Source organism: Lemur catta, chromosome 10 (genome assembly GCF_020740605.2).
Source record: "Lemur catta isolate mLemCat1 chromosome 10, mLemCat1.pri, whole genome shotgun sequence".
In the NCBI taxonomy this organism is placed as follows: Eukaryota; Metazoa; Chordata; class Mammalia; order Primates; family Lemuridae; genus Lemur; species Lemur catta.
In genome coordinates, this window is record NC_059137.1 from 83,280,807 (window position 1) to 83,303,527 (window position 22,721).

The 22,721-nt window shown below is 46.7% G+C and overlaps 1 protein-coding gene across 1 annotated transcript in view; it reads left to right on the forward strand.

Moving 5' to 3' along the window:
- The window catches only part of LOC123645719, a 28,933-nt gene extending 9,274 nt beyond the window's left edge, over positions 1-19,659 (forward strand). Inside the window, exon 3 of the mRNA XM_045562150.1 lies at positions 18,948-19,659. Within this exon, the coding sequence (XP_045418106.1) occupies positions 18,948-18,962 (15 nt within the window). The 3' untranslated portion in view covers positions 18,963-19,659. The remainder of the gene's footprint in view (positions 1-18,947) is intronic.
- The last annotated feature ends 3,062 nt before the right edge of the window (positions 19,660-22,721 follow it).

Genomic DNA, 22,721 nt, shown 5'->3' on the forward strand with positions numbered 1-22,721 from the left:
AAGCATGAACTTGAGCGCCCTGGTCCACTGCTCCTGGGTGTTCAAAGGAGGCCTGACTGAACAGGTTCCTGCCGCCCTGGAGTCCTCCAACAGGCCTCGCTGCACGTGGATCCGCGCGCCCTCTCCAGCTTCTTCCGTGAAGTGCTGCATGCAGACCCGCAGGGCGGCCATCAAATCTGTCATCCAGTAAAGCATTCTGCCCCGCGTGACAATACAACGGCAGCTCAGCTTAGTCAACGACTAAAGATTTGAGATAGGAGCGCTTTGCGCAGCGGCCTAGGCGGGACCTCGCAAACTCCCGCCCAGGCGTGTTGGCCGGGCCCGGAGCAGCAAAGCCTTCTGTCCCCAGGCAGCGGTGATCTCACTCCAGCCCGCGGGGACGGCGCGGAGGCAGCCCATCCTGAGGTTGCTGGTGACGCCCAGGCCGCCCTCGGCCCGGATCTCGAACGGGGCGCTGAAGACGTGGATTTCCTTCAGCCGGTGCAGCTGGGCCCGGGCGCGCCGCAGCGGGTTCTCCAAGCTCCCCAGCTCATCAAGCAGCTCCAGCTGGTGCCACTTGAGCGCACTGTAGTCCCTGTGGTGCTGCCGCTCCTGCTGCTCCAGCTCCGCGGTCTCGGCCTGGGCTGCCTGAGACTGGCCACCGCCTTCGCCCGGTCCCTGTCCGCATCCTCCAGCTCCCGGGCCGGCCTGGCCTCCTCCTGCTCCAGGCCCCGCAGCGCCGTCCGCAGCGCGTCCCTCTCGTCCTCGCCCGCCAGCTCCCCGCTCTCCAGACAGCCAAGGTCAGTGAGAAAGAGCTGGGTGTCCAGCTGCTCTAGAAGTCTGTGCGTGCACCCCTCGCACAGGGGGTGGTCCGTAACTTTGTGGCCAGAGAGGCTGTCACAAATGTCCCCAGCGGCCTTCTGGATGGTACCGAGAGTTCGCATGGGGTCAGTTTTCCCAAGCAGGGTGAAATGGTTGGCGGTGTCCTTGGACATCCCGCCATCTGCAGGAAGGAAGGGGTGTGCTGGGGGCGCCGTCCTGTAGCCTTTCACTCTCTGTCCACTCCCAGGAGATAGCCCTGTTCTCCTGGCTGTCTTCCCGCTCCCCCTGCGCTGGGGCCTCCGCGGTCTCTGCCATCGGGCTCAGTTTCAGGGGCGGGCTACAATGCTGGCGAAGGAAGCGAATGGAAGACATGGTGGAGATCTCAACTCCTGCCTTGGATCTGAGTTTCCTCCATCTCCCCCCCCATTGTGTGTTCTTGTCACCCTTGTTGAACACCAGTTGTCTATAGATAAGTAGATTTATTTTGGGGCCTTCTATTCTGTTCCATTGGTCTATATGCCTGTTTTTATGCCAGCACCATACTGTTTTAATTACTGTAGCAGTGTAATATATTTTGAAATCAGGCAGCATGATGCCTACAGCTTTGTTCTCTTTTTGTATAGGAAATGCATTGAATCTGTAGGTGGCTTTGGGTTGTTTAGACATTTTAACAATTTTAATTCTTGCAATCTGTGAATACAGAATGCCTTTCCATTTGTTTGTGTTGACTTTAATTTCTTTCATTAGTGTTTTATAGTTTTCAGTATATAGGCCTTTCATCTCCTTGGTTAGGTTTCTTCCTAAATATTGTTTTGTGTGTGTGCTATTGTAAGCCAGATTGCTTTCTTAATTTTGGGGGAGGATAGTTCATTGTTGGTGTGAAGAAATGCAACTGATTTTTTGTTTTTTTTTTTGAGACAGAGTCTCACTCTGTTGTCTGGGCTAGAGTGAGGACCATAGCGTCAGCCTGGCTCACAGCAACCTCAAACTCCTGGGCTCAAGCAATCCTACTGCCTCAGCCTCCTGAGTAGCTGGGACTATAGGCATGTGCCACCATGCCTGGCTAATTTTTTCTATATATATTTTTAGCTGTCCCACTAATTTCTTTCTATTTTTTTTTTTTTTTTTTTTCAGTAGAGGTGGGGTCTCGCTCTTGCTCAGGGTGGTCTCAAACTCCTGAGCTCAAACAATCCGCCCATCTTGGCCTCCCATAGTTATGCCTTGATAGTTGTACACACAAATCGTTTGAGGCAGCATGTGACAGATGCATGTGCAGTAGTGACTGGTGGGAATATTGCTTTCATTCACATAGTTCATTGCACTTTTGCACAGGTTATTGAACTGAGAGTTGGTACTGAGGGACAACACATTCAACATGTAAACTATTTATTATGGGCATTTATATATTTTCAGAGTTCATGGGACCCTGAACAATTTTAATTGAAAAGACTTAGTTTAACCCTGTTAAATAAATGAATTTGATAAAAAACACTACTCTTTGTAAAGTATTTCCCACATGAAATCTTCCCTAATTGGTCCCATTTTGTTCTGATGATTAAACTTGTGTAAGCTGCACTATAAAAAAAATCCAGTAGAGCACTAGAGAATATCTACGACCACATTCCAGCATTTTGTGATTCAGTGACATTTTAAGGGAGTAAAGTAAAAAAATAGTAGGTATAAATATATAATTATGGAGAGTAGAAGGGAACTTCTGGTTGGAACAACTAGGCCTACAGAGCCGTCATGTCAGCTTTGCTCCTTTTAGAGAAAGGACAGTGATGCTTTCATCCTGATGGATAATCTGAGAGACTTAACCAGTGACACTTGCTTGATGGATGCTATTAAAATGGAATTTAACAAGGCAAGGACAATGGGTTGCTTATGAGCAGCAAGAAATATGGAGTTTCACTGAAGTGCACCCTTTGGAAAGTGTGGGGTAGATAACAAGTGAGGCCTTTCGTTATTCTAATACAAATGTTGACTAAATGTACACTTTCTTCAATTTGGATCTTATGGTGTCCCTTCCCTGTAGTTTTATTGGGCTATGTGTATATCTCAAGCATAGGTTCAGTAATATATTTTGTAAGATTCCAAACTATTTGAAGCAGTGCATCCCTTTTTAGCCCTGTGATGAAGATAAAAGTGGGCCTGCTCTCCTGAGTCTTGGAAAATGTACATTTCTTAGAATTATTTTAAAAAATGTATCCTTCTAAATAGTTCTTCCATTTAGCTATGTTGGCTGAACATAGGACTCTGTCATATCCTGGAAACATACATATCATCATTTGAGGGCATCACCACATTTTAAGAAACAAAATATTACTATTTAAGAAATAAGTACAATTTTACCAGAGGAAAAATAGGAATAATCCCAGAAATCTGACTCTTTCTGTAAAATCTTTACATGATTGTTAGCTTGTTTCATTTAAAAATATTAATAAAACCCCACAAGCTTGATACAAGTTGTCATGCACAAAATAATGTGCTAATGGCACGGTCCGCCCCCCCCCCCCCCTCCCCGAGACCAGTGTGAGTCCAGGTGCTTCTTTGCTGGTTTATTTCATTTTCTAGGGTCCATTTGCTGCAAATCTTTGTCATGCTTCCAAATGTTTGTCAGCCATCTCATGTTCAGGTCTTGTCCCCAGTGAAATAAATAAAGTGACACAGATACTATTGCACTAGTGATAACTAAAGCCAGACAAATAAGATATTTTTCTCTCATTGGAGGTTGGCAGCATTTTATTTGTGTTTAAAATTTGTGATTCTCTAAATTGTGGGTTAGAACTAAAGCTAATGAAAACCCGTGGGGGAAAGAATTTTGCAGGTCTGCACATGGAATCTGTAATTCTTCTGTTCAGAGACAATAGCATTACAAAAGAACCCCAATTCTTGAGCAATTCCCCAAGCAGAAAACCCCATTTTGGGGGGCAATGTTGACAATGTCTGAATGTCTCAGTTTTCAGGTTGGGGTGCAGCTGATGTTGTCCCTCCTGTGTTGGCACTTTGCTAAGTGGATTCAGATCCACGACTAAGGAAGAATGCATGTGAGGGCTCTGTGGGATGCGTCTGTGGAGATTTCTGTGGGCAGTGGGCAGTCTCTGCGTTGTCTCTTGGTAAGTCCTCTGTCAGAGGTGGCTCAGTGTCATGTGTCAGCAGGAGGTTTCTGCAAGCTCTGGGTGACGTGAGAGTGTGACTTCTCTGTGTGAAGTGTCTGTGAAATCTGTGTGAGGTCTGCATAGAAGGTCTCCATGGAGCAAGATGAGGTCTCTGTGTGGCAGTGAGACTTCTCTGTGTTGTCTCTCTGGGTGGTCCCTGTGGGGGGAGGTCTCTGAGGTCCGGGAGGCGCTGTGGGAGGCCCAGTGAGGGCGGCGAGGACTCTGTGAGGCAGTGGGGGTTTCTGTGAGGTCTTCTGTGGGGCGCGGGAGGCGGCGCGTGGTCCCGGGGTCTGTCCTGTGGGGGAGGGCGGTGTGGGGACTGTGCGAACCTCTGTGCCAGGCTTGTGCAGCAGGGTCTGGGCAACACGAGGTGGTGCAGAGGGCTCCATGCGAGGTCACTGTCCCATCACCTGGGGACTGGGTGGTCCTGTGGGAGATCCCGGCTGGTGTCTCTGTGCAGTCTCTGTGGGGGGTCTGTGTGGGAGGCTGTGAGCTTTCTGTGGGTCTAGGGGCCCTGTGATGGCCCCTCAGAACTGTGCGTAGACTCTGTGGGAGCGCCCCGGCGCTAGTCTCCAGGTCTCCTGGAAGGCAGGCCTCGGGGGAATCTCTGTGCCAAGGAGCAGCCTGGGTGCTCCTGCACCCAGCAGCAGCTGGATCTGTGCCTGCCCCTACCCCCACCCTTTCCAGCCCCTGTGTGTCCACATTCCTCTGCCCCCTTGTCCCCTGAAGTCCTCAGGGCAGGTGAGGCCCCGAGACTCGCTGTGGACCATGGCCAGCCCTAGCCCTCCAAGTTCCCTGCCTGGGGAGCTACCCCGGTGCCAAGTGTCTGTAATGGTCACCAGACTGGGATCCTGCCTGACATCCATTGGTCCTTTCTGAAATTCCAGAGGGGATGGCAGACACGCTGGTCACATATGCCATGGGAAAAGCTACCTTCTTGCATGAGGGCCTTTTGTCCCCTGGTCCTGCCCTCCACACTGGGGTTGCAGCCCGACCACCTTGGCCAGTGAGGGCTCTGGGCATGGGGTGGCCACCACATAGGGGCCTCATGAGCTCTGCTGCCTTCCTGGCTCCCACCTCTCAGAGTTTTCTTCTCCCACACCCCAGCCTTGTCCTCCATGTGCCACCCTCACATGGCTCCTGTGCACACAATCATGCCAGAGGGGAAGGCAGAGGCCAGGAGGGGAGCACTCCTGTCACCAAAGCTGAGCCCAGAGGGGCCAGCAGGGCCCATTTTTACTCCAGCCTTCAGCGGGCATGGTGGTGGTTGTCTGGTCACCACCATGAGAGTCAGGGGGGCCAGATCTCGCTGCACCTGCACCCAGGGCCAGCACACCCACCCCCAAAACTTCCCAGCCCATTTTGGGGGTGGAGGCTGCTTGGCTCCCACATTCCTGGAGCCCAAGGGGAATTTCCACCCTAAGAGGACTCTGTAAACCCATCCCCCACCACTGCACAAAGTTCATAGCAGAGGGAAAACAGGAAAGATGGGGTGAGCCAGATCCCAGGGTGGGGTCTCCACAGGGTTTGCCTGTCCTGACTGTCTTGAAGGCTCTGTAATGACCGAGCTGTGAAAACAAGGTGCAATGAGGGACCCCGGGATGAGGGTGGGTGTGCAAGGCTCTGTCAGCCTCTATGCCCATCCCTTCTAGAAGCCACACACAGGCAGAGCGGACAACGACCCCTTCCTTGTGCCCCAGCTCCCCAGAGACAGAAGCCACCACCTCTGATGAGAAAACACAATTTATTTGGAAGGGTTATGCATCTCAGTAGAAGGAAGCCATTAGCATATTGGGGATGTGCTGACAAAGGACAGAACTCGTTTTCTCTGCCTGAACTGGACTTCTTCTGAGAAAAAAGTTTGCTGACCAGGAAAGGTGGGAGAAGTATGATCTGGTTGACCAGGCAAGACACCTCTACGTAGACAACAGTGCCTGGGGCAGTGGACAGGGTGGCTGGAGGCTCTTGCCACCCTTGGCTGATGCTGGCAGGGCCTGGCTGGGGGGCCCTGGTTGTTGTTCTTGTCTTATACACACCTGTTCTTAACAGAAGAGCTACGGCCCATGGGGGTGGCTTGGTGACTGCAGGCAGGATCACTCATCACCCTCCTTTGCTCTGGGTGGGAGGGACCTCTGTGGTAGCTGCAATGCCCACCCCCTGTGGCCTGGAGTTCTTCTTTGTACCAATTTCCTTTTGAGGCAAGAAGTTCATGGTTAGGTCCAATTTCCTCCTCTAGGATCTGTCCGACATTGGTCACAAGCTCCTGCACTTCATCCGTTTTGGTGTCCGTAAATGATCTGCCTGTGACTGGTCCCGAGCACTGGGCAGTGGCTGATGCAGGCTTGCAGTTTTGCCGGGGCTCTTCCTGCCCTGTGTTTTTCTTGGGGAAAATCCACTGCAGAAACTGCCTCGTCTTGTTCCTAAAGCGGCTCCCTGTAGGAGCCTGTCCTTCATTTGGCAGGAGCTGGGAGGACTTTGTTCTTAGTGACTCTGCTAATACCCTATCCTGGGAAGGCTGGCTTATACCACTGGTTTGGGAGGTCCTTGGTCTTGCAGACCTTTGTTTGTGCCCCCCTGGTTTGGGCCTCTTACAGTGCTCTCTCTCGTTGGTAGGGCCAGACTGCTTGCTCTGACTCTCATATGGCCCCCTGGTGCCAGCACTGGACTTGCTGTGGGAGCTGGACAGAGTGGCCTGAAAAGCCCACATGTCTGCAGCCAGGAGAATGTCAGGGTCACAGTCTTCAAGTATGACACCAGTGGTGCGGTCTTGGAGGAGGACATCTGGGGCAGGGCCTTGAGGCTGCTTCTCTGGCTCCACCTCCACTGCAAGCTCACACTCACTGACAATTGTTGCATTAAGGCATACCTCTTCTGGGTCTTGGGTGACAGAAATTATAGAGGGTTGGGAGCTTTTGCTGTTCCTCAGAGGCCCTGAGCTCAGGTTGACATTAAGGGTATGGAAGTCTGCCCTCACACTGGCTCCCAAGGTGGCTTTCCAAGCAGGGGGCTTCTCTTCCTCAGCCTCCACTGGCTCCTTAGTCTCCTCGGCCCCTGAAGCCTGGGACCCTACGGTGAGCTGCAGCATGGATTCGCTATAGGGGAGGACTCCTGAGGCCATGCTCTTCTCCCCTGGCTCATTCCTGGCCATTGCTGGACTTGGACTCAGCTGTAGGCTGCCTCTCCTGGCCCCCAGGACCGTCTCACTGTGCCAGGTTCTGCATGTGAGGGGCTGAGAAAGCCATCTGCCCTCCTGTCCAGTGGAAGGAGCCTCTGAGTGCCCATGGTTGTCACCAGGCTGGGTCCCTCTCAGGACCATCTGAACATTCTCACCCACAGGTAAGGGGGCAGGGAGAGGACCAGTCAGGATGAGGACTGACTCTTCTGTTATCTCCCCTCCTGGACCTTCCCAAGGATCTTCTCCCAGGAAATTGACAAACTCAGCTGTGGAGTTGTCCCCAAATTCACAGGTGGCCCAGGAGGGAAAGATGGAGAGTGGAAGAGGTGGGGGTTGAGCCTTTCTCAACATAAAGAGATTTTTCATCTTGAGGATCTTGAGTAGGCCCCACCTGTGCCTCGCCCACAACCTTCTAACATGTGCTTCCAGCACATGCTTATTGCCTGGATCAAGGAGAAGTTCCCGTGAGGTGTCTTCATAGGATTCCCAACCGTCTGAAGATGTGAGAGTTCTAGTTTCTATGTGCGTGTTTGAATTTTCAGAAGGGGCCAAGGCTTGGTCAGTAGCAAGCCTGGAATGACGAACGCTTACAGGGATCCTGCCTTCCTTAATCTGCCCCAACTTCCTGCTCAAGTGGACTTTCAGGATGTCTTGTTCATGCTCTGTGTCTGGGCTCCCTGGTAAGTCATTTCTTGTGTCACTTGAGGGCTTCATCCAGTCGCTTTCTGCCTCCTCCTCAGAGCTGGCCCCTGGGAGCACCACTAAGGAGCTGTGTGAATTCAAAGATAGATCTGAATCGCAAGATAGATCTGAATCACTCCCCGGACAGTACCCCAGATCCAGGCTTGGGGACTTCCTTATCTGAAATACTTCTGGGCCTTCGGACTCCATGTCCTGTATATCCTGGCTGCTTCCACCTGCAAAGGCTGAGGGCCGGGAGGACCCTTGCTCCTCCTTTGCCCGACCTGCCCCTGGAAATTTGCCCTGAGGCTGCACCCTGCCCAGAGACGGCTGGTTCACGGAGGGCAGTTGTGCCCCCGTGTTGTGTGAAGCTTGTTCATAGATGTTGCTCCCAGAGCTCAAGGTTGATAATATCTCCTGGGCCGCTGGAGACTGACTTGTGGGTCTGGGAGGCCCAGCTGTCGGGAGTGAGCTGGCTAAAGACTTCCTGAGATGTTTTTCACTATAGTGGGTAAGGCCCTCCTGCTTTCTTCTTGCTTCTTCAGAAGGTGACATTCTAGTTGTTGAACAGCAGTTGGGATAGGAAATTGGGCCTTCGTATAGGCTGTTGGGCAAGACACTCCACAGAAAGTTATCTGAGGCGAATAGTATGGTGGGGGTTGAGCGAGAGGGTGGGAGACAGGCGTGGGGATGGATCCCAGCCAGAGGTGGGGGCTGGGGCTGGGGTGCGGCCATGTGGTGGGGCCAGGGCTGGGGCAGAAAAAGTTGCGGAGGTAGCTTAGTCTGAATTTGTACCATAAAGGAGTTAGAGAGTCCATTGAATAAAATGGAAACTCTCATGGGGGACCCGAGACCCTGACAGCAGCCACCAGGGACTCGCTATGCAGAGAGGGGAGGCCCCAAAAGAGCTGGCTGCATTTCTGCTATAAATGGTCCCCCACTGCCTTGGGGTGGGAGAGCTGCTGAGGACCCGGCAGCTGCTCTGGTTTGTCCGTTATGTTCCAGAAGCAGTGTGGGGTTGTGGTGTCCTGATCTCCGCTCTGTGACTTTACCATATTCCCCAGACAACCCTGGGAGTAGTCTGGGCTCACTTGTTTCAGAGGTGACACCTCCTTTTCTTTCTCCTGCCTCTTATCCATTAGTGTCTCCAGCAGGTTCTGGTCATCAGGGTTGACGAAAGAGGGGCCATGAGCCTCCAGCTGCCTGTGTGTGTGTGTGGCGGCTCCCCCGAAGGCAGCCTCTGGTGGGTAGTTGGAAAGATGACCCTGCTGGGATTTGCTTTCGGGTGAGGTGGAGAGGCTCCAGCCTCTGCCAGTTGTGGCAGCCACCTGCCACCTGGAGAGGGCTGAGACAGCACTGCTTGTGCGACCAAGGTCCAAGTTCATTGAGATGGGAGGAAGCAACCAACAGTTGTTACTTTGTGGAGAACAACTCTGTGGGACAGTGCCCAGTGGGGGTGCCATTGAATCACATGGAGGCTCAGCCAGCCTGGAGTCAGGAGGAGGCAGAGGGCAGGCCACAGAAGCAGGGGACCGAGGTGTGGGAGGTGAAAACGCCTGTGGCTGGGGTGAAGGGCATTCTAGGGGCAGCAGAGGCTCTGGCGGCTGGGCAGCACTCGGGGATGAGTGTGATCCAGCACAAACTGGGGTGGCTGTCGGAGCTGGTGACACGGTGGAGGCCAGAGGTGGAGGGCTCTTGGCCAGGAGAGCTGGGGATGCCAATGGGGACGAGGTGGCAGGAGAAGTATCTTCCACATGCTCCCGACATGGCCGGAGGGTTCTGGCAGGGGCTGGTTTGCACACCTCCCCTGGGGGGTCTGAACATTAGAGCTGATGAAAGCCCCCCTTGTCAGGGAGCTTCACCTGAAAGCTACAGGAGACAGGAGGCACAAGCTATAGCAGGGGTGGATGGGGCCAGGGGGGCCAGGCAGGGGTGGGCACCTATACCCCACAGCCCCTCCTTTGCTCCCACAGTGACATCACAAAGCTCCACCTCTCCCCAGCCCCAGGGCTCTAGTCACATCCCACCGGGTTCCCTGATCTTCCCCTCCCAAGTCAGTCCCAGGCCCTGGGGTGGCATCCCAGGCCCTGAAAGAAAGGAGGACCGGGAGAGAAGGGGAGAATTTCTCACCACTGCAGAAGCAAAGTCAGATCCTGAGCCAACTCCAGTTCCCTCTGGCGGGTCTCTATGAGCTGGAAATCAGGAGTTGAGTTAGGTGGGAAGGGACGGGCCTGGGGATCTTACAAGAGGCTGAGTGCCCCTCTAGGGCAGACTGTGAGGGGTTAGACCCTGCAGCCCATGCCTCAGTGTCCAAGGCCACGTGACACCGGGAATGGCAGCAAGAAGCGTGGTCGTCAGTGCTTTATCATGTACATAGTGTTCCCACGGAGAAGACAGGGGTCACCTCAAAGAGGAACCAGCCTTAACCAGGCTGAGCAGCTGTCCACAGTTGGGCCTGGAGACCCCACCTCCTCATCCAGGCCCGTACTGGGCAGGACCCATTCCCCGCCCACCTGGCTTCATGCCCAGCCTGGGATCTGGGAAGAATCCTGGGTTCCGATTTCCTTCCCTGGACGCCCCTACAGGCCTCTGCAGCTGACTTCCTGAGAGCATCCTTCAGAGATAGTGAGGCTAAGTCCCCGCCCTGGGGGTTCCAGGTGGAGCAGCAGAACCTTACCTTTTAGAGGGTAGCTCTTCTTCCTGCTCCTGGGCCACTCCCTCCTCTCCACCTGACGCTGAGAGACAGGAAAGATTGAGGGGCTGGGACCAGTCCTCACCGGCCTCTCCCCAGCTGCAGACGTTCCGCGCTCACAGAGGTTGTGACCTTCTGCACCAAATTAACGGAGCTTTGCGTTTGTTTTTACTTTGCTTTTACTCATTTGTAAAGTGAATGAAAAATATTTTGTTCTCCTTCTTTGAAGAACACAGGAGGGATTTTCTGCGTGAAATTACCTCGGGTGTCTTCTGTCACTGTTCCTCTGCTTGAGAAACTCACCCTCTGAGCTGTCAGGCAGGATTCTGCTTCCTGAGGAGGCCAGAGGCCGCTCCAGCCCCTGATGGGAGGCTCTCAGGGGCTCAGCACAGCCCTCGGATCACCCCACACGGAGGAAAAGCGGGGTCCAGGCACCAGCCACAGGAAGGTGACTAGGGCCCAGGGCCGTCCTCCCATGGAGATTTCTCTCTCTCTCTCTCTCTCTCTCTCTCTCATAACCCCGCCCTGGCCCCTGAGGCCCCGCGTTAGTGCCGCCCCCTGTGCACCCACACTGGTGGCCTGAGAGCTTCCCATACAAACCCTGTGCTGCTCTTCCTCAGCCTGCCCCGCCTGTGCCTAGAAGGGTGAGCCAATGTCCCACCCCGGAGTCTCTCTATTTAATTTGGAAAAGTGGAAATAACAATAGAAAAAACAGAGAGAATCATTCTCTGTTGGGTCTGGGCTGAGGGTTCCTTACCTTCCTGATGGTGCTTTTCTGCCCAGTCGGCGGTGAGGATGGATCTCTCACAAGGCAGGGGAGTAACAGGAGGAAGAGCCCCAGTCCACACAGGATGCCCAGGATGATATCCCTCATCCAGGAGGTGGAGCTGGGGTTTAGCCATGTGGGGCTTTGGGTATTCAGAGGAAATGGATAATTCTCCATGTGAATCGCACTGTCGCCCTAAAGCAACTGAGCCCTGGGCGTTGCCTTTGGGCCTTTTGACCGGGGCCCAGGCCTGCATCACAGAGCTGTGGCCCCTCATCACAAAGGGCTCCTGAGGGTGGGGTTGATGATGTGGGGAGGAGGCTGAACCACAGCCCCTCCCCCTCAGCCCTGCTCATCCCTCCACCCCCTGGGCCCTCCAGATCCCTCCTTTGGATTCCACCCTCTCATCCTGTCAGATATAGACCTTGGTCAATTTTCTAGTCCTTCCCCCTGGGACCAGATATTATCTGGTTCCTTTTATCCATCTGAGACCTTGGCTTGAGGTCCACCTATTTTACAGCCCTTGAAAATCTGAAGTTGACCCTGGAATTTTGGCTACGGCCCAGGGGTTCTTACTCTCAGAATCTCCTTTGTCCTCAACTCCAGCTTTCCCACACAGTGTTTTTGTCTTAACGTCCATGCAGGGAAAGAGCTTAAATTTCTTTTACACTTATTTAGTTTTGTAAATTTTGAATAGTAACTTTTTTTATTTCTGTCCCACTTTCAATCAGAGGGACTGACACACATAAAATTAAAATAATTATTCAAAATTCATTATTCTAATTACAAAAGAATTATAGGTAGTTAAACCTTCAAATGGTATTTCTGTAAGTGTGTAGCATTTACAGTTTTGGACTTAGTAAAGCTTAAACTGCACAAAGATTTTGGGACTGCTGTACAGGGATACCTCAGAGAGATTACGGGGTTGATTCCAGACCACTGCAACAAAGCAAATCACACAAAACTTTTGGTTTCCCAGGGTATATAATAGTTACATTTACACTGTAATGTAGTCTATTTAGCGTGCAATAGTATTATGTCTAAAAGAACAATGTACATACCTTAACTTAAAAATACTTTATTGCTAAAAATTCTAACAATCATCTGAGCCTTCAGCGAGTCATAATCTTTTTGCTGGTGAAGGGTCTTGCCTCCATATGGATGGCTGCTGACTGATCGGAGTGGTGGTTGCTGAAGGTTGGGAATGGCTGTGGCCATTTTTAAAAATAAGACAACAGTGGAGTTTGCTTCATTTTTTTTTTTTTTTTTTGAGACAGAGTCTCACTTTGTTGCCCGGGCTAGAGTGAGTGCCGTGGCATCCGCCTAGCTCACAGCAACCTCAAACTCCTGGGCTTAAGCGATCCTACTGCCTCAACCTCCCGGGTAGCTGGGACTACAGGCAAGTGCCACCATGCCCGGCTAATTTTTTCTATATATATTTTCAGTTGTCCAGATAATTTCTTTCTATTTTTAGTAGAGACGGGGTCTCGCTCTTGCTCAGGCTGGTCTAGAACTCCTGAGCTCAAACGATCCGCCCGCCTCGGCCTCCCAGAGTGCTAGGATTACAGGCGTGAGCCACCGAGTTTGCTTAATTGATTGACTCTTCCCCTCTAGATTTCTCTGTAGCATGCAATGTTGTTTGATATCATTATAACCACAGTAGAACTTACAAAATTGAAGTAAATTGTAATGAGATTGCAGCAATTCAGTCATATGTTCATGCTCTACTTCTAATTCTCTTGCTATTTCCACCACATCTGCAGTTACATCTTCCACTGAAGTCTTGAACCTCTCAAAATCATTCATGAGGGTTGGAATTAACTTCTTCCAAATTCCTGTTAACGTTGATATTTTGACCTCCTTCCATGAATTATGAATGTTCTTAGTAGCATCTAGAATGGCAAATTCTTTCCAGAGGTTTTCAATTTATTTTTGTTCAGATCCATCAAAGGAATCACTATTTATGGCAGCTATAGCTTTATGAAATGTGTTTCTTATATAATAAGTCTTGAAAGTCTAAAATGCTCTTTGCTTGATGCACTGCAGCATGGATGTTAGCAGGCATGGAAACAATATTAATCTCCTTGTAGTTCTCCATCACAGCTCTTGGGTGAACAGGTGCATTGTCAATGACAAGTAATATTTTGAAAGGAATCTTTTTTTTCCCATGTTGATTCCTGGCATGACCAGGGTCTAAGGCCCTTTATCCTCCTTCTCTTGACAGATTCCAGTTTGTTGATATCTTACTGAATTTATGACAGCTGGAACTAAGCTCAAGGTTCTCAGTGTGGTCCTGCACAACACTGGGGCCAGGGACGTGCTCAGTCCCCTCAAACTCACTAAGACAAGAAGTGACCTCATCAGACCACAGGCTTCTATCCAGGCAAGAGGGGCATAAGCTCAAGTCACTTTAGTTGAAAAGCTTTATTCTAAATTTGTATGTTTTAAAACTAAAGTGTCAGGCTATATTTATTGCCATCTTACTTGTTTAGAGGAGTGCTTTGTTCCTCTCTGTTAAGGTAATTTTAGGTTTTACCTCTTCATCTTACATAGACTGTTCCTTCCAGTTCTGAGTTAGCTGAGAATTTCATTTCAATCCTCATCCTGGTCGTGGTAAGAGCTGAATAATTCAAATTCCTCTCTTTCCTACTTCTTTGCCAAACCCGTGGCTGATGACGGGCAGTGTGCCACTGGGATAGGGATGTGTGTGCAAGGTGCATGGTGGGGTTGGAGCAATGATGGTGGCTGGGACAGGAGTGGGTTAGCCACTTCATCATCATCTCCCTGTCCATTCTTTAATGCATAAAACTAACCTTTTTTCAAAGGTCTGTAAATAATTCATGCAGTTACAAGTTGTGACTCAAGTCATGTCCCTTCTGATCACATTACCACCAAAAGCAGTCGTTGAGGGTTTTCAGATGGTAACAACACCAAGAGTTGGCATATGTTGAATTCTCTAGCATGTATGTCAAAGGGGAGAAGCTGTGTGGAACCCAGAAGTGTGCCCGTGCAGCTTCAACTAGTACAGGAGAACACAACACAAGAGGTGGCTTATTTGATTTTTTTGTTGAAGTTGTGAAAAAATATCCAACAACTAATAAATACCTGAGTTTAAAAAAGAAACAAGGAAAGAACTTTATGCACCATAACTGAATAGGATTTATCCCAGATTTACAAAGCTAGTTCAACACTTAAAAAACAATTCATGTATTCCATCATATCCATGGCTAAAGAAGAAAAACCATATGATCTTACCAATACATGCATAAATAGAATTTGACAAAAATCTAACAACCATTCATGATAAAAACTCACAGCAAACTAGCAATAGAGGGAAACTTCCCTAATTAGATAAAAAAAATCTACAAAAAACCTACAATTAACATGATATTTAAACATGAGAAACTAGGTACTTTCCCACTAAGATCAGGAATATGGCAAGGATGTCTTCTTCTACCACTCTTATTAACTTTGTGAAAATCCTTACTAATGTAATAAGACAAAAAAAGAAATGCAAGGAATACAGATAGGAAAGAAAGCTATAAATCTGTCTTTGTTCATAGATGCCATGATTACATATACAGAAAATCTCCAAAGGAGGGCTGAGCATGGTGGTTCACACTTGTAATCCTACCACTTGGAAGGATGAGGCAGGAGGATCGCTTGAGGTCAGGAGTTTGAGACCACCCTGAGTAAATAAATAAATAAATAAATAAATAAATAAATAAATAAATAAAAAGAAAATCTCAAAATGAGCAAAAAACCTCTTAGAACTAATTCTGTGTGTATAATAACCTTGTTATAAGTGATTGAAGCAAGTATGCAGAATACAAGATTAATATACAAAAGTTAATTATTTTCCTACATATCAGCAATGAACAATTGTAATTTAAAATTAAAAACATATGCCAGGCACGGTGGCTCACGCCTGTAATCCTAGCCCTCTGGGAGGCCGAGGCAGGTGGATCGCTTGAGGTCAGGAGTTCGAGACCAGCCTGAGCGAGACCCCGTCTCTACTAAAAAAAAAAAAAATAGAAATAAAAATTATCTGGACAACCAAAAATATATATAGAAAAAATTAGCTGGGCATGGCGGCACATGCCTGTAGTCCCAGCTACTCGGGAGGCTGAGGCAGTAGGATTGCTTAAGCCCAGGAATTTGAGGTTGCTGTGAGCTAGGCTGACACCACGGCACTCACTCTAGCCCAGGCAACAAAGTGAGACTGTCTCAAAAAAAAAAAAAAAAAAAATTAAAAACATAGTGCACCATTTACATTAGCACCAGAAAATGAAATACTTAGGTATAAGTCTAACAAAATATGTACAAGGAGTATATGAGGAAAACTACAAAAATCTGATGATTGAAAGTCACCAAAGAAGATCTAAATAGAGTTATTGCATGTTCATGGATAGTAACACTCAATATTGTTAAGTTATCAGTTCTTCCAACTTGATATATAAATTCAATGTAATAATTTTATCAAAATGCAAGCAAGGTGTGATATCCATACTTCATGGATATGGACAAGCTGATTCAAAATTTATAAGGAAAGGCAAAAGACCTAGAATAGTGAACATGATATGAAAGAACAAAATCAGAAAACTGACACTAATTAGCTTCAAGACTTACACTATAAAGCTGCAGTAATCAAGACAGTGTGGCACTGGTAAAAGAATAGACAACTAGGTCAATGGAACAGAATAGAGAGCACAGAAATAGACGTATGCAAATATAGTCAAAAGATCTTTGACATATGAGCAAAGGCAATTCAATGGAGAAAAGATAGTCTTTTAAACAAATGCTATTGGAACTACCAAACTATTGCATGCAAAAATTGAATCTAGATATTGATATTACACCTTTTATAAAAATTATCTCAAAACAGATCATGGATGTAAATTTGAAGTGCAAAACTATAAAACTTCTAAGAGATAGATAACAGGAGAAAATCTAGGCAATTTGGGGTTTGACTATGAGTTTTTAAATACATTAAAAGTATGACCCACAAAAGAAAAATTTGCTGAGTGGAACTTTATTAAAATTAAGAACTTCTGCATAAATGACACTGTTAAAAGAATGAGAAGATGAGCCACAGACTGAGAGAAAATATTTGCCAAGATATATCTGATAAAGGACTAGTTTCAAAATATACAGAGAACTCTTAAAACTCTGCAATAAGAAAACAAACAATCCAATTAAAAAGTGGAAAAAAGTCTGAACAGACACCTGACCAAAGAAGATATACAGATGGCAAATAAACATATGAAAAGATGTTCAACATCATACGTCATTAGGGAATTTCAAATTAAAACAACAATGGGATACCACTATACAACTGTTAAGATATTCAAAATCCAGAATGCTGACAACACCAAATGCTGATGATGTTGTAGAGTATTAGGAACTCTCATTCATTGTTGGTGGAAAAGCAAAAATGGTACAGCCACTTTGGAAGGCAATTTGGCAGTTACTTACAAAACTAGACATAGTCCTATCATATGATCCAGTCACAAAAAGACATGGAGGAACCTTAAATGCATATTTCTAAATGAAAGAAGCCAGTCTTAAAAGACTAAATACATTATGATTGCAAATATTTGGCATTCTGGAAAAAGTGAAGCTACGGAGATAGTGAAAAGAACAGCAAGAAGGTGGCCATCTGCGAGTCAAGTGTGCTGACGCCTTGACCTCGGACTTCCAGCCTCCAGAACTGTGGGGAAATAAGTTTATGTTGTTTAAGCCCCTCAGAGTATGGTATTTTGTTATGGCAGCTCTAGTAAACTAATACAAATATTTCTAGGGACAAAAAGCCATGTGCTTTGTTATCCTAGTGGGATGATTTCAACATTTGTTATCTTCTACTATCTTGAGATTGTAAAAGAAGGCAGTGAGAAACGTTCCTATGGAGTGTATGAAGCAGAGTTGATTAATAAAGGTAACGCCTCCCGCTGCATGCGATGCTATGTCTTCTGGACAGCGGAGGGCCTGGAGTGGACAGGACCACCTGCCTTCAGGAGACCAGTTTCCTGGGTTGCCCTGAGCTGGGGACGGTGACCACCGCAGCTGCACGCGGCCTGGGTAGCCCAAAGCAAAACTGTGAAGGAAAAATCTTACTAGCCAGGCCCAGATGCAACGTTTCCTCCCATCGCTGCTCTTTTGTGAAAAATCTTCTAAATACATATTTTTGTCCCAAAATAAATACAGTGTTGGACGCTTTCTGACTAGAAAGTTAGTAGGAAGTTTGTATTGTTAGTGTCTCTGTTGGATGAGTTTTCATGGTTGCAAAGTCAAGTCAGTTCATCCCTCCAACACCTCCTTGGGCCAGTGTCCCCTGAGACGACGTTTGACCCACAATCTAAAGGAACTCATCACAAGGAAAATAGGTGCTTGAGTGTGATTTAACACCTGTATAACTAAAATTGATCGCATTTATATCTGGAGGAAAGCAGCCCCGCGCAGCAGTGGCAGCCACTGTGAGTTCTTGGTGTCCTCTCTGTGGTCTCCTGTGGAATCTGGTCACCTCTCAGACTTAAAGCCTCTCCTGTGTGAAGCCCAGCGAGGTGCTGGCTAGTCTCAGTTCAGGGATGCTCTGCCCTCCTTCCGATTTCCTTGAAGTGCCTAAAAGCTGCCCTCTCCACGCAGGAGCTGTTCCCACTTACTGCTGGTATAGCAGAGCACACAAACTGTCAGTTGACTCCATTTCAGTGATCTGACTTGTAATTCTCAATTTGTTTCTCTTCCTAGGATTTTAGGGCTTTTTACCAACTTATGAAAATATCTTTAAAACAGTAAGGTGAGCCACAGATCTAAGATGCTAAGCTTTAACCTAGTAAGTTCTTAAGGCTGTTTTTTGTTTTCCTCCCAAGGAACCAACTCTTTGCTGCACAATAGTAGAGGTTTTAAGATAAAATAAGTACACAAAATGACAGAAAGTGACAAAAATATTGGTATCTTCTTAGCTAAGTTCTTAACATATTTCTGATGTATGTAAGGAAAGAAAAACTGTCAAATACTTAGACAAGTACTGATATTTTTTTAAAAAAATAACTGAGCCTAAATCCATAGATTTACAATTTTTAAAAAAATAGGAAAAATGCTAGCATTTCATGAAATAAAATCTTTTGAAATAAACTAATACAATGCTATAAAATTGGTAAATCAAGGCAACAAATGACCAGCCCAAATAGCAGATCAAGTAAGTGGGGAGTTTATCTGACTCCAGGGACCACGTTCTACAAAATAAATTCATTGACATTGCAAATATGTATGCAAAGTGTTACCAGCATAAAATTGTAGCAGAAAAAAAAGGGCAGTGGTCTCGCTCATGGAATTGAAGGGTAATACCTGAAGTGAGGGACAGCTGTTTGAGTTGAAGGGGTCATTGGAGAAAAACGACGGAGATTGTGAAACCACGGGGAATGGGTGGTGGCAGATTCCAGCTTTTGGACAGAGGGGGAAGGAAGAGTGACAGATGTCATTACAGTGAAGGGGAGTGAAGGAGGGGAAGAAAATCTTAAAATTAGCTGCATTTCCACAGAAGCACCTGATCCAGGGGGCCAGCTGAAGCACAGAAATACCTATGGCCCAAGTGTAGGGTCACACACATTTCTTATGAGGGACGTCAGCATTTTCTAAATCCGCATCTACTGTGCTTGGCACACCACTATTTTGCAGCCTTCCGGACTTTAGTCAACATCACTTGCATAACTGCGGTGTGAGTGGCTGTGGAGAGCAGGGAATGAGGGAAGGGCACCGCAGCAAACCTGCCAGCAACCGAGAAGACTTGCGCCTGTTGGGAAAATGCAACAGCCACAGGGCCACGGACACAATTATAAAGATTGATCGTGTTACAGGAATAGTTGTGAATCTGATGAGCCTCACAAAGTATGTGGAGGAGGCAATTATGAAGCCCCTTGGTTATCTGGATCTAGATGCGCTGTTCTTTGCCAACGGTGCAAGCTCGGCAGAAAGCCTAGCTGTGCAATCAGGGAAAGCCTCCAGAAATTTTTTTCTCTGGGATTTCTTTATGAAGTAATAGTGTATGAAATGGACAATTATATTGCAGTCCAACAAGGGGAATCGCTCTTAGGAGTCGACGTTGTAGAAAGACTACTTTTTTTGCTTATGTGGGAAAGATCTTTACCCCCTGGAGTATTAAGAAGAAGTCATCGCATAATTGCCATCCTCCACGCTGGGTTCTGTAGTGCCTCCTTTATCGAAACCAGTGTGAGACCTGTTTCAAACATAAATGTATTCTGGATTCAAATTTGTAATATATCCTGAATGTCATTTAGAGAGTCTTTTGTCTGGAGATTAAAAACCAGTTTATTTCCAGCAAAATGTTTTGATGTAAAATATTTTGAAAACAAAGATCTGTTTTTGTTGTTGTTTTCTCCCTTACCTGTTAATAGTTATTGATAGCCATTTCATGTGGGCACATGTAAGTGGTAAAAATGTTTATAATATTTACACTGGACGACTCTTATTAAAAATAATATATAGATGGTAATAGAGTCTAGAAATGTTGATAATGTCTTTTTGATAGATTGAAGCCCCTTGATTATTTCTTCTGGGGTAAAGCCTCAAGCTTATTCTGTGAAATTAGACACACAAATCACCAGAGGCAATGAATGGCAGATGAATGCATGACTGATGGCAGCATTACTTCAATGCACATTATTCATTGCAGTTTTCACAGATTATTGAACTATTAATTACTAGTGAGAAACAACACATCCAACATGTCATACCAATAAACTATTTATTGTGGACATTTTCTGTAATTCAAAAGACTGAAGAATCATCATTTATTTTAACCTTGTTAAAATAGTCAACTTGAAAAGGATATTTTCCTGTATGAAATTTCTAATTGATTGCATTTTATTCCAATCACAAAACTTCCCCACATAAGTTGCACTATTAAAAATACATATGATCTGATAAAATATTAGAGGACATCCATTATGATATTCCTTCATTTTATGGCTCAATGGCATTATAAGATAGAAAATTAATAGTTAAAAAAATATAAACTATGGATAACACTCTGGGAGGCCGAGGCGGGTGGATCGGTCGAGGTCAGGAGTTTGAGACCAGCCTGAGCAAGAGTGAGACCCCGTCTCTACCAAAAATAGAAAGAAATGATTTGGACAGCTAAAAATATATATATATATAAAAAAAAAAATTAGCCGGGCATGGTGGCGCGTGCCTATAGTCCCAGTTACTCGGGAGGCTGAGGCAGTAGGATCGCTGAAGCCCAGGAGTTTGAGGTTGATGTGAGCTAGGCTGATGCCACGGCACTCACTCTAGCCCGGGCAACAAAGCGAGACTCCATCTCAAAAAAAAAAAAAAAATGCATATATATATGTGTATATATATATATATACATATATAAATATATATATATATATGAACTATGGAGAATAGAAAAAGAGAATTTCTTGTTGAAAGACATAGGCTAAAAGAGCCCTAGTATCACCTCTGCCCTTCTGAGAGAAAGGAGTGTGATGCTTTCATCCCACTAGATAATCTAGTGAAACACATTTAACAACTGTCATTAAAATAGATTTTACCAAAATAAGGACAACAGTTTGCTTATGAGCAGCGAGAAACATGTAGTCTCACCAAAGTGCATTCTTTGGAAAATGCTGGATATATAACGAGTGAGGCTTTTCATTATTCATTATTATTACATAAATGTTGATTAAATGTGTATATTCTTCAATTCAGATGTTAACATGTCCCTTCCTCAGTAATTTTGTTGGGCCATTTGTATGTCTAAAGCATAGATTAAGTAATATATTTTGTAAGATTTTAAAACTGTTTTAAGCAGTGTGTCCTTTTTTAGCCCAGTAATGAATATAAAATGGATCCCTACAGCCTATTTTAGAAAATGTGCCTTCCATAGAATTATTTGAAAAATAAATCATTTAAAATAGCCCATCTGTTTAAGCTGTGTTAGCCGAACGTTAGGACTTTGTCATATGCTGGAAATGTGTAACAATGTCATTTGAAGGCGTTACCACATTTAAAGGAATAAAATAATATTATTAAAAAGTATAATTTTGTCAGGTGATATAATAGGAATATTGCCATAGATTTGACCTATTCCAGTTGCACAGTGCCCTTTGCTGGTTTATTTCCTTTCTAGGGATCATTTGGCATTCATATTTTCAAAGTCTTATTCCCAATGAAATAAAAAAGATATTTGGCTGGATGATAAAAACGAACAAATACAATATTTTCTTTTATTGGAGGTTGGCAATGTTTTACTCATGTTTAAAATTTGTAAATCTCTAAACTGTGTGTCAGAGTTCAAGCTAATGAAAACTGTGGAAGAAAGAATTGTGCAGGTTGGTCTACATGTGGAATCCATAATGCTCTCGTTCAGAGGCAATGAAGTCACGAAAGAAAAACCAATGCGTGAGCATTTCCCCAGGCAGAGAATCCCCTTTAATGCAATGCTGACAATATCTGGGTGTCTCAGGGTTCTTGAGGGGGCACAGGTTGTGATATCTCTCCTGTGGTCCAGTTCACTAAGTGATTTCATAACCACAAAGAACTTGTCATGGTGTGGCTACTCGGGCGCCTGAAGAATGGATGTGAGGTCTCTCTGTGAACTCTGGGTGCCACATCTCCGGGGTATCTGCGTGCGGTCCCTGGTGAGGACCCTGTGTCAGTTCTGGGTGGGAGGTCTCTAAGCCAGGTTTTTGGTGAGGATTCTGCGTGAGGTCTCTGTGGAATCTCAGCGTGAGGTTTCTGTGTGAGTTCTGTGTGGAAAGGCTCTGTGAAGTCTCTGAGAGAGGTTTCTGTGAGGGTTCTGTGTTCGGCCTCTGAGGCGGCGTGAGGAATCCACGGGAGCACCGTGTGGGGCAGTGGGAGACCTCTGTGTGTGGTCTCCGTGGGAGGTCCGGGCGGGAGGTATCTTTGGGAGGTCTCTGTGTGGGTCCCTGTGAGAGGTCTCTCTCTGGCCTCTGTGGGAAGTCTCTGTGCTGGGTTTCTGTGCAAGAGACTGTGGGGCCACATGAAGTCCCTGTGGGAGGTCTCTGTGTGATTCTCTTAGCGTACTGGTGCGGTGACCATGGGAGACGCTGTATGAAGGCCCCGTGCAGTCTCTGTGTGGATCTCTGCGCGGGGCCTGTGTGTCTCTGTGTGAGTCTCTGTGAATTCTCAATGCAAGGTCTCTGTGGGAGGACTCTGCGAGAGGTCTCCACAAGGCAGTGGGAGGTCTCTGTGTGTTTTTTCTGTGAGATCTCTGTATAAGGTCCCTCTCTGATGACTCTGTGTGAGGTCTCTATCTAAGGTTTTCGTGGGGATCTAAGTGTGAGATCTCTGGGAGGTCTCTGTGTCAGAACTACTGAAAGTCTCTTTGTGGGACTGAGGGAGAGGTCTCTTAGAGTGATCTCTGCGGAGTTCTCCGTAGGGGTCTCTGTGTGAAGCTCCTTGGGT